The sequence below is a fragment of the Phytophthora cinnamomi genome (assembly GCF_018691715.1).
Source record: "Phytophthora cinnamomi strain GKB4 chromosome Unknown Contig50, whole genome shotgun sequence".
Lineage (NCBI taxonomy): Eukaryota > Oomycota > Peronosporomycetes > Peronosporales > Peronosporaceae > Phytophthora > Phytophthora cinnamomi.
Genome location: NW_027150983.1, coordinates 857377 through 869603, shown reverse-complemented (window position 1 = coordinate 869603; position 12227 = coordinate 857377). Strand labels below are relative to the sequence as shown.

General features: G+C 53.2%; 1 protein-coding gene across 2 annotated transcripts; it reads left to right on the top strand.

Annotated features, from left to right (window-relative positions):
• Positions 1-1767: 1767 nt before the first annotated feature.
• On the top strand, positions 1768-3707 carry IUM83_06612 (SUMF1, FGE; the record flags this gene model as incomplete). Of its 2 annotated transcripts, none has more annotated exons than XM_067930836.1 (2): positions 1768-3592; positions 3694-3707. In XM_067930836.1, 2 exons carry the CDS (start codon positions 1768-1770, stop codon positions 3705-3707), a joined length of 1839 nt encoding a protein of 612 aa, XP_067789657.1. The 2 variants fall into 2 exon arrangements, with proteins under 2 accessions (XP_067789657.1, XP_067789658.1); XM_067930837.1 differs by lacking the exon at positions 3694-3707 and having other exon boundaries at positions 1768-3338; positions 3475-3484.
• Between the last annotated feature and the right edge of the window lie 8520 nt (positions 3708-12227).

Here is a 12227-nt window from a genome sequence, read left to right as displayed (position 1 = left end):
GCACGGAAACCTGTATGCGACGTTCGTCATTTACAAGTGCGGCACGTCTCGACATAAGAACATTCAAGACGAAAATGACGCAGTTCGGCATGGCTTTAGCGTTCGTTTGTGGAAAGAGGTGTTTGGCCTTCAAGAGCTACATGGCTGTCGCATCTACGGCAACCTTACAGCATGGTGGAACTCCTACATCTCGCTCCAATTTCTGCGGTACTATTTCGCCTATCGTGATAACATGGACGAGAAGCTGTTACTTCTGTGGGATGACTTTTCGGGACATTGGACCCAGGAGGTGCTGGACTATGCTGCGTCGATCAATGTCATACTGATGAAGGTGCCTCCACGGTATTCGTATGTATGCTAACCCGCTGACGTGGCGTGGAACCAGCCATTTAAATGTCGCCTGCGGCAGCGCTGGGTTGACTACCTCCGCGCTCAGATTGTTGACCATCATGCACGTGAGAAAGAGCGAGCGGAAAAGCGGCGTCAGCTTGATGAACAAATTGCAGTCATCTCTAGAAACAAGATGCAAGAGGTTGCTAGAGTGGAGATTAGCCGCGTCCAAGAATAAGAACCGAGCGCAGCTTTCGAAATAGTGGCGCCAAAGCGCGTTGATATTGCGTCTTGGATTGCAGAAAGTTGGATCGACCTTAGTGCAGAGACGACTGTTAGCGGGTTTGCGAACGCAGAGCTGCTAGGTGACACGCGCAGGGTAGAGTCTCCAGTTGAGTATCTAGGCATTGACCACATTACAGATCGTTTGGCTCAGTTAGATGCCTTTGGCGCTGTAGGCAAACAAGTTTGTAGTGATGATGATTATCCCAGCAGCTCCGACGATGCGTTTTTCTAGATGCACAATACAACACATTACTTTGATGAGACTTAATTGCGAAGGTAACCAAGCGAGCTTGGACACGTAGCTCAATTGGGAAAGAGCACCGCGATTTTATGCGGATGGATGCGGGTTCAATTCCCGCGGATCGTGCTAGAGCAACCGAAAATGCACAGAACAAATAGGGTCGATACACCGAAAATCGTCTAATTTTGATATATTTTCTGTAAAATAGAATGTTTAGGAGTTCATCGGTAGAGCATCGATTCTTACAGGGAGAGGGTGAAACGCAAACACGCCAAAGCCAGCCAAATTGGCGGCTTCATATCTGTAGATGCGTTTGCTTCCCGCGCTTCCTGGTCCACTGGATAGACGTCCCCTCTCCCAGCTATTCTATGAGGGTAAACACATCTTCGTAGCTACCGTATTGCCTAAGCGGGCCACTTTCTTCTCCTTCGTAGCGGTCGTTTTGGGGATTTGAGGGTCGTGACATCCATCCCGGAGAGCCGGTTTCATTTTCGGTTGCTCTAGCCTTCTCCAATTCCCGCCGTGTCCATACTTTTTGATTGGTCCAAAATACCAAGAATTACTATAACTTTTACTTTTTATTATTTTATTGTGAGACTTGGCAACAGATGTACCGTAAACTGCATACTAGTACATTGCAGTTCGCTTAGGACAGGGGCGATGCGGTAAGAAAAAAACCTCTGAGATACTATACGAGGGATTTGAATTTGTCCTGATGTGTTAAAATTGCCTGTCCCATGCCGGTTGATTCACGGATCTGTTAAAATAATCAAACCTGGGCTTCAACGTGAACGTGAACGCACTGTAGAGCCTCTGCTGGCCTCTAGTATAGGCCAGCAGAGCACATCCAGTGCGCAGCTTTCCAACGCGCTTTGCCGGCGCTGGGACCTGCGCTCAAGACGCAGAATCAGATGGCTCCGGTGGCTGCGCAGCGCTACGTTCGACGATCTTTTGGCGGAGTTCGTCGTTCCCCAGCGTCATTCCTGAACTTTCGGTCTCGAGCTCACATCAAGTCCCCCATGCGCGCTTCGGTTGGTCTCTACCTGTCGGCAGCCTGCTTCCTGTTGGGCCAAGCGGTGGCTTGGGACCAACAACCCGACGGCTACGAAGTCATCGACGGCCCCGCGAGCCCCGACACTCTGGACGAATGGCGTCGTGACTGGGCCACCTGGAAGAAGATGGAGCTGGCCACCAACCGCTACAGCCCCACCGACGCCTGCAACGTGTACAACATCAAGGAGGCCCAGTGGACGCAGCAAAGCTTCGTGCAGGTGTTCCTCATGATGAACGACCGGGACATCTACGACCGCGAGACCCAGCAGTACACGGTGGACAAGTATGTGGACGGCATGCAGAAGCGGGTCGGCACCATCGACAGTGTCTTGATCTGGCCGGCCTACCCGAACATCGGCGTCGACAACCGCAACCAATGGGACCTGCTCCGTGACCTTCCCGGTGGCGTCGATGGCGTCAAAGGGGTGATCGCCGACTTCCACCGTCGAGGCATTCGAGTAATCATCCCGTACAACCCATGGGACGTCGGTACGCGCGATGAGACTGGCCTCGAGGACATGGTACGGATGTATAATGCCGACATCACGACACTGAGTGAGACGGTCCCGGAGCTGCAAGCCGATGGATTCAACGGCGACACCATGTACGGCGTGCCGAAGTCCTTCTACAACTGCAGTCAACCGCTGGTCGCAGCTCCGGAGGGTGGTGTGCCCACGGCGTTTTTGAGCCACAACCCGATGAGCTGGGGCTACTACTACGGCTTCTCGCACTTCCCGCCCGTTGCGCGCCCCAAGTTCCTCGATTCGAGGCACATGGTGCAGGTTTGTGCGCGTTGGTCGCTGGATAGAACCAACGAGCTCCTCATGTCGTTCTTCAACGGTGCCGGCTACGTGGTGTGGGAGAACGTGTGGGGCATCTGGAACGCGATGACCGAACGCGAAGATGAGACTGCCAAGAGGATGTTTGCCATCCTGCGCAAGTTCGGATCCATTGTCTCGACTGGAGAGTGGACTCCGTATTATGCGATGACGTCCGACGGGTTGTACGCCAGCGAATTTGCCTTTGAAAAGAACGGACAAGCGCTCTACACGGTGATCAGCACTGTGCAGGACACCACGACCTACGAATTGTCTCTCACTGAAGTGCAGTCTGGCGAAGGCGTTCGAGTATACGACGTGTACCACGGAGTAGAGCTTCAGAAGAAGTCTGGCGGCAACGGCACCGTCGTGCAGGTGACCTTGGAGCCGCGTGCGTTTGGAGCGATCTACGTCACCAAGTCTAGCGACGACCTGACCGAATTCCTCAACAATATGAAGACTATGACTGCCAAGCCGCTGGCGAAATACTCCACGACGAGGAACTTGCTTCAGCAGCAGCTTGTTCGCAACAACAGTAGCAATGTTACTACCGGCTCGCAATCTGGAACAAACACCGATGACATGATTCGCGTGTCTGGAACTGAGAACTGGTGGTTCAATGTCAGCGGGGTGCAGATCGAACCCGTCTCAGCTTGGACGCCAAACTTTGCTCAATTCGGAACGGGAGTGCAGTTCCCCTGGGAGAACCGCCCATGGAACAACCACTCCACGCGGTTGTTCATCCAGGACTTCATGATCGATAAGCACCCGGTGACCAATGCTCAGTACGCTACCTTCCTCAAGGCTAGCGGCTACACTCCGAAGACGTTGGACCGATTCTTGCTCCACTGGGAGAACCGTCAGGGTGCCCCTGCATCGTGGAGCGTTCCTTCGGGCTTGGATCAAAGCCCCGTTGTCAATGTTGCCCGGGAGGACGCCGAAGCTTATGCGTCTTACTACGGCAAGCGCCTTCCGCATGACTGGGAATGGCAGTACGTCGCCTCGAATGGTGAAAATTACGATGTCTACCCATGGGGACCGAACCTTGATAATTCCCGACTGCCTAAGATTGTTCATGGCAAGGAAGTGCCGACATTGAGCCCTGTGGGATCATTCCAGAGCGCTCGCTCGACAAAGTTCCTTGTGGAAGATCTTGTCGGCTACGTATGGCAGATGACAGACCAGTTCTGTGACGTGCACACATGTGGAGTTGTTCTTCGAGGAGGCAGCAGCTATTACCCGATCTCTGCCACTCACAGCGACCCGAATTGGTACTTCCCACAAGCTCTGGATTCTCAGCACCACAACCGCTTCCTCACGATCAGCGAAGGTTACGACCGCTCTCCTATGGTGGGCTTCCGCTGTGCGAAGAGCATCACTCCGTCTCGCGAGTTTGATGTTGTGGCATAAATGGTGGGTGGGTACGCTTCGAGCTTCAGAAATTTTGTGAGACGCAAGCAGGGCCGTACTCATATGACTTTTGTCGCTAAGGCAAGTAAGCATGAATGCTTTAGTTGAAGATGAACCGAGAGGACGGCATTTTGGTAACAATGAACTAGCTTCTGTCATATATACCTCTTAGCTTTTTTTCTTGGCGAAGATGCCAGCGAGCTTAACTCCTTGGAGTGTTACCACGATTTCACCAAACGGAGTCCAATTGCTGTATAAAAGTGTTAGACTCCAAATCGGCAGATAGTCGACTGGCCGGCATGAATTGGCGGGAGCTTGTGGAAAGAATCCTATGTGCATGATAAGGGAGCATGAGTCATGCTGTATGAAATAGCTGGAATAAAGAAAATCATTTATTTTCTAATGTCAGAGCCCTCGCCCAATAAATTATTGTGGAGAGAATCTTTTATTTTGTTTGGGACTGTCGCAGTGCATTGAATGAATCCCGTTGACACTCGTTAGCTAGTCACTTTGTGTCAGAAACCCATCGAAAGCAAACGTGTCGAGTGTACAAAACAAGAAAATAGGTAAGTTGCGCTCAAGCTGTGGTGGGGACTGCTGGGTTATGTGCGCTAGAATCTACGAGAGCGGTGACTACAAGGGTGGAGAGGAAGATGCGAGTGGCGATCGTTACCATGAATGATGAAAGGAGGGCAAGACGATCGTCACGGTCGAAGCCGGAGACGGGGAAAGGTGAATATTTTACTATCGACGGTTTACATCCAGGTCGATTGCATTGCTTTGTTGAGCAACTGTCGTTGGATTACTTCGCCGTCCTCGGCTTCGACTACAGGGATCGTCTCGCCCCACATGAATGCCACGATAGAGCAAACGCTTCGACCAAGGCGGGGTGCGCAAGCTGCTGGGCCAGCTAACGCTCGGTGGTGAAAGCAGAGGCCTTTCAGCGCACGAGTCTGCAGAAATTGAACGTACGTTGTCAAAGCGAAGCTGCCACTGTAGCTGCGATTGCCACGTCTACCATGCGAGACTTACCCCCTGTTCGTGTTGATGCTGACAAACTGCAATAGGGCGTTGCACAACGGAGGTGGGTCACCACCAATGAAGCCCCAAGCGAAAGTTTCAGCAGTCCAGACCGACTGGTTATGATAAAAGCTTATGGTGGCATTGGGAAAGCCACCAGGAATGCCGACTTCCCTGGGTATTACTTAAGTACTCGAGTAAATGCCTCGTTCAGGCTTGTGACGGTATGCCTTGCTGTTAAATTAAAATGTAAAAACAGCCGAGAGACTTCGTGGCCGGTTCCTCAAGCAGCGAAGACCTGGAGTCGTTGCGAAGTTCATTGTGAGCCATAAGGTCCGAGGTTCACATGATGTAGATGTATACCAGTTGTGAGCATCTATTACCGGTATATTGTGTCCGAGTTATTATACTTTACCGTGCACAACCTCAGGCTGTCTGCACAGCTAAGCAATCAGGACTGGTAAACAGGTGTTCCCTATCGAGGTAGCCAAACTGTTGGCAACGCACGATTTGCTGGGTTGTGGACTTGCGTTGCTCACTCTTGTGTTTGGCAGCAGCTCCACACTTCCCAAGCGTTCCCAAGGATTAGGCCCAATGGATGCAATTCTACATCAGAGAACGGCGCGAAGACTTCAAGACTGCAGTGAGCAGGCCGGGGCCCCCAAGAAGCGTCGTCAGATATCCGAAGATGATGAACTTATCGTCGCGCTCGCAGCAACTGACGGACTGCAGAACGGCAAGGAGCGACTTACCACCACACACAAAGTTCGTATGATGAGAACAGTGGCCACGGCCATGGAATACAAGCTCCAAGCTCTCCAGTCTAAGTGGGCCGAGCAGATACCCGACGAACGCACACGGGCCACGGCACAGTGTTGTGCTTTGGAGAAGTATACCGCCCACCAGAGCGACAAAGCGCGCCGAGAGCTCCAAGAGCTCCTTCAGCAGCAACAGTTTATGTTGGCCTCATTACAGACAGCAGTCCTGCGCAATCCCTTGTATTCTCGTGGGAAGGAGCTATTCAAAGAGCTACACTTCGACACTCGACTAGGCTGCGAAGCAGAGGAGCGCGAAAGGATCCTGATCGAGCACAACAATCGATCTCTTGCGACGGTGCCTTCTATTGTGGAGAAGTTTGCACAAATGACGACTCTAGCGAGGCAAAATGGAGCAGGCAGCGCTGATCAGCCGATGATGCCTCTCTCTCAAATCGACATCACCGGCTGCGAAGACTGCACACTGGTGTCGAGCGTGTTCATCTCGGATATCCCGCATTCATCGCTGGAGGTGGTTTATGCAGCTGTGCTCGCCTACTTCGACTCGATGGCTGCGACGTTGAATCGCCACTTTGGCGTCGACACAACAGCCGAGCTGCTCAATAGCGCGGAGTCCCCTGCGCATTATCTTCGCTCGACTTTCAAACGGACGCAAGGGTCTTGGGCGGAAAACTACGTTTTGTGCTCGGATCTGACGCCGACTCACGGAATGGTTCACATCGACGCGGTGACGAATGATCCGCTGTATCCCGTGTCCGCTTCCGCTTCGTGGCAGTACAGCATCTGCGGCCTCACGGTGACGCCTCGGAAAGACCCGCTGACGGGAAAGACAACATCGGTGACGCTGCGCTGGCTGGTTGTGTACCGCTACGAGATGCTGCCGAACCACCCTGCGGTCCAGGCAGACCTGGAGATCATCCGCCCCATTTTGAACGGCGACCTCATCACTGCTTCGGTGTGCAGCTACATCCAACAACTGCAGGACGGACGAAAAGAGCTGGCTGTAAGGAAGACATGGAGGCTCGAGTGAGTTGAAAGCTACAAACATCAAGTAAATAATTGCCGTGACTTACAGATGAAAATCAAGTTTCTCTGACGAGACGTTCGATCGATTTCCAGGTAGGCATGTTTGTTTTACTTACGAGAAAAACACCAAACGACAAAACACAAGACCACGTCCCCAGGAGCCTGAGCACAAGCGAGGGTCAGCGTTGCCAAGCCGTTATTACTAGGGAGGCCATGGGGCAGGTTGGAGCGGAAAGGATGGCACGATTCAAGGCTGGTGCGCAAGGCGCTGGTTCCTGGAATTACGCTGGGCCAGCGTTACGGCAGCAGTTAACATCGAAGTGAATCCCGTTGGTCCCTTGTAGAAGTTTCGCAGCAGAGCTTGTGGGGTGCTGGTAGCCTACAAGTCGCACCTTCAATCCCGTTAACTGGTCGTATCATGTCGGAGCTCGCAAGCCAAGATGGGAATTCAGCATCCCAAAAAGGACGTGGTGAAGCATGTGTGCAGGACGGTACGGCGGTGAATGGGGTGGGGAGTATGAGGAGCTTCGCGGCTCACGTGGGCGAGATGATGAGCGTGGTCAAGATCGGAGCGTGAAACGTGGGCGATATGATGAGCATGGTCGAGACAACTGGAGCCGTGAAAGTGGACGAAACAACCGCCGCAGCCGAAGCAGAGAACGGCAAGGCAGTGGTCGACACCGACACGACGGCGGGCATCAAGACAGAGGTCGCGGACAAAGTCGCGGTGGGGGTCGAGGTGGAGGTCGTGGGAGGCAGGGCCCTGGCGCTGGAATTGTTTCCGGCTCGGGCTACGACCAGATAGGCCACGCCACGCAGGACCTCCAGCGCCACAACGAATGGAGTGGCCGTGCCGAGGCCCAGCAAGTCAACTCTGACGATCCCGAGCTAGAAGAAGCGGTGCAGTTCTGCCGTCGACCCACGGCGGCTGCTCGACACGGCAACGCAATCGACCTGGATGTAAATTTCTTCGCCGTGCATCTCAAGTCGCCACCGAACGAGATTTTCCAGTACAACGTCGCGGTCGGCTCTGCACGGGGTGAGACTGCCACCGAGGGATCTACTGCACCGAGCTCGTCTCCAGCCGTTGCATCCACAGGGCCTGCGCTGCCGCCAACAGGACGGCGACCGGACCGCCCGATCCCAACTGCGGTGGTGACCAGCGTGATCAATGGGGCTCTGGAGCAATACAAGTCCGACTTTGAAGATCTCGTAGTGGTTCATGACGGAAGGGCTTCCCTCTATTCGCCGGGCATGTTCACGCGGAGGACGAAAGAATTTAAGGATGTCCGACCACTCTCCACGAGTCCCGAGTCTGCGGGTCGCAGCGCACAGCCGCGGGTCTTCAGAGGTCGGACGTACGTTGTCACGATGAAGTTTGTGGCAGTGATCCCCACTTTGACCATGGACGCTTACCTGACAGACCCGCACGTGAATGTTCAGCCACTACTCCAGGCGCTCGATGTTGTAGCGCGTTACCAAAGTTCCAAGATATTGATTACTGCTGGTTCGAAGCTGATCACTACGACGCAAACTCAAACCTTGGCTAGTGGAAAGGAATTATGCTGGGGATATCGCCAAACGCTTCGGGTGACGCAGCGGAAGTTGCTGAACGTGGATCAAACCACCACCGTGTGATATGCCGAGGGTCCGCTGAGTCGCCTGGTGGCGAGGGCACTATCCGTGAACAGCCTCGACGACTTACGTCATCCCTCAGACCAAGACCTGCACACGCTTGACCGTGCGGTGCGGAGAATTGCAGTCGAGTCGACCCACCGCTCGGATCGTTCGCGTCGGATTAGTGGCGTGAGTTCCCTGGCGGCTGACAAGACCATGATCACTATCGCTGGTAAGGAGATGTCAGTTGCTGCGTACTTCCTCGACAGATACGGCGTTAGGCTGAGGTTCCCTCATTTACCCCCTGTGAATGTTGGCGGCCGGCGACCGGGCAAGGAGATATGGCTCCCCATTGAGGTCTGCAAGGTGACGAGAGGACAGCTTTGCTACGACGAAGATGAAAACGATTCGAGAGAGACTACCAGGTTGGCTGCCCAAGACCCAAGAATCCGGAAAGACATCATTAAAGCCCGAGTCCTCGAAGCGAAGTTTAACAACGACCCGTACATGGAAGCATTTGGCTTAGTGGTTGAGGAAAGGTTCCAGCGAGCGAGATCGCATGTACTTGACGCGCCGGACGTGCAGTACGAGAACGTGTCGGAGCAGCCTTCAAGCGGACAATGGGACTTGAGGGGCAAGAAATTCGTGGATGGAATGCACGTCAAGAACTGGGGGATAATAGTGCTCGCGAATGTGGGAGAACGTGACCTCAAGACTTTCCTGGCTGAGCTTACTGCCGTGGGTAAACGGCACAGCCTTGACTTCTCAGATCCCGATCAGAAGGAATATGATGGCATAATTCAGCTGGAAAGTTTGATTAAGTTCTGCTCCGACGAGCTCAAGAGACGTGAAGACAGCCACGGAGTTCCGCAACTTTTAATGGTGGTGAAACAAAATGACGACCCGGAGGAGTACGGCCGGATCAAGTACACATCGGACATCGTACTGGGGCTGCCCAGCCAATGCATTCAAACCAAAACGCTGCTGAAGCCCACCCCAGCGGTATGCGAGAATACATGTGTGAAGGTGAATTTGAAGCTGAGCGGCAAGAACGCCGTGTTGCAGCAGCCGCTACCGCTGGTGAGTTCGTCGCCTACAATCGTGTTTGGCGCTGCAGTGGAACACCCTCGACCAGGTATGGACAAGCCGGCAATCGCAGGTCGATGGACCGGTACTCCGCCCAGTATGTTTCGCGTTGCGAAGCTCAAAATGTCTCCAACGACATCCAGCACCTCCCGCGCATGCTGCGCGAGTTGTTCCTGGCTTACTACAAAAGCACGGAGCGCGAGCCAGCGCACATTATTTACTATCGGGACTGAGTGGACGAAGGCCGGATGCTGGGCGTTCTGCAGGGCGAGGTTCGTGCAATTCGTAAAGGTTTCTAGATGATATTGGAAGGCACCGCCGATAACTTACATCGTGGCCAACAAACGCCACAACCTGCGAACGTTCCCCGTGAACCCTCGAGACGGCGATAAGAAGGGCAACGCGCGTCCTGGCACCGTGATCGACTCAGATGTCGTCGACCCGCACCGCTTTGAATTCTACCTGTACGGGCATAGCAGCCCTCAAGGCACCAGCGTGCCGTGTCACTACACGGTGTTGTTCGACGAGAACAATCTTTCGGCTGAAGACATCCAGCGACTGACCTACCACCTTGGCTTCACGTCCCCGCGCTGCACTCGATCGGTCTCGGTCGCCACGCCGTGAAGTGCGCGCAACTGGCTGCACAGCGCGCTCAGATCTATCTGCACGAAGGAGGAGAAGGAGGGGGCGGGTCAACGACGGGTTCCGAGAGCATTTCGCTCGCGTCGAACTACGAGTTCGCGGAGGTGCACGCGGACGTTCGCAACCGCATGATCTACGTGTGAGCGCCGAGAAATTACTCGAGAGGGAATGGGAGTCAACGGGTTGCGATAATGGAAGGAGGCACGCAGTACGATCAGGTCGCACGCAGTCCGTCAACAATTGGTTCTTTTAGTTCTTTAGTTGTTGCTGTTGTTGCTCGTTTTGGTGAGAAGGAGACGTTCGTGATTGTTTTGTTGTTTATGCTAAGGACATTTTGACGTGTACACGGGTGCTCTACATGCGCGTTGCGCCAGAGTAGTCGTTGTAGCTAGTTGGGGCTTGCGAGCGTTCAGATGACTAATGCTCTCTCTGCATGTTTGTGTATGCGATGCAGACCCGATGTTACTACATTCCGAGTCGCTGTCTTCTCTGCTAATATATCTCTTGCATTGCCCGGAAATGATTTTCTCCGCAGCCAAGCAGTGAAGAAGCTGGGGGTGTCATCCACACTATAACCAAAGGCGCTGCGCACTTGTTCCTGGGTCCAGCATGTCGATATGGTGGCCGAATGTACTGGTAGAAGCGGAGGTGAATTCGCGACAGCTACAGCTGTGTCGCGTGTACAACGGCTTACGGAGCAGTGGTGAACTTCCACCGCATATCCAGAAACCTAAACGGCCACGTGTGGAGAATTGACAACGAACAGGCAGTGCGAGTCTATGTTTGAACAATGGATCAAAGTGCTGATCGCTTCTTGGCTACTGCATTCATTGTAGTTGTGGAGAAACGTATATCACGGATAGGTTATGGCGAGGCGTGAGAAGGTGATTTACCTTGACGCGGGGTGCATTTAAAGGCTCGGCGGTGGAAATCACTCTAATTAGCTTTTGCATCGTCAAATTTGATCGTTAGTGCGGTAACTTTAATAAAATGCCCGAGCGGCATTGAATCTTTTATTTTGTTTTACTGTCGCAGTGCATTGAATCCCGTTGACACTCGTTAGTTAGTCATTTTGTGTCAGAAACCCACTTCACTCGCTCTCCTCATTTCGAAAGCGGACGTGTCGAGTGGACAAGACAAGAAAATATCTAGGTAGGTAAGTTGCGCTCAAGCTGTGGTGGGGACTGCTGGGTTATGTGTGCTAGAAGCTACGAGAGCGGCGACTACAAGGGTGGAGAGGAAGATTCGAGTGGCGATCGTTACCATGAATGATGAAAGGAGGGCAAGACGATCGTCACGGTCGAAGCCGGAGACGGGGAAAGGTGAAAAGTTTATTACCGACGGTTTACATCCAGGTCGATTGCATTGCTTTGTTGAGCAACTGTCGTTGGATCACTTCGCCGTCCTCGGCTTTGACTACGGGGATCGTCTCGCCCCACATGAATGCCACGATAGAGCGAACGTTTCGACCAAGGCGGGGTGCGCAAGCTGCTAACACTGTGGTGAAAGCAGAGGCCTTTCAGCGCACAAGTCTACAGAAATTGAACGTACGTTGTCAAAGCGAAGTTGTCACTAGCTGCGATTGTCACTCAAAACCGACCTGGAGCTGACTTTGCCGATTCTGAATGGCAATCTCATCACGTCCGCAAGTTGTAGCTATCTCCAGGACCCACATCGAGAAGGTAATACCAGCAAGCACCCAGACAATATAACTACAACTTTACATTTCCGTAGTACACTTACTTATTCCACAGCTTGGAGGTTCGAACGCATCTAATTTTGCAGCGTGAAGGCTGCCTCCTTCGGCGTTTGCGGGAAGAGAAACTTCAGCACGTTGACACTGAGAATCAACTCTTGCAGCGTCGGGAATGTCACCCCATTACTCTCGGCGCCATCAGTAGCCGTGTCTCCTTGAAGTGCAAC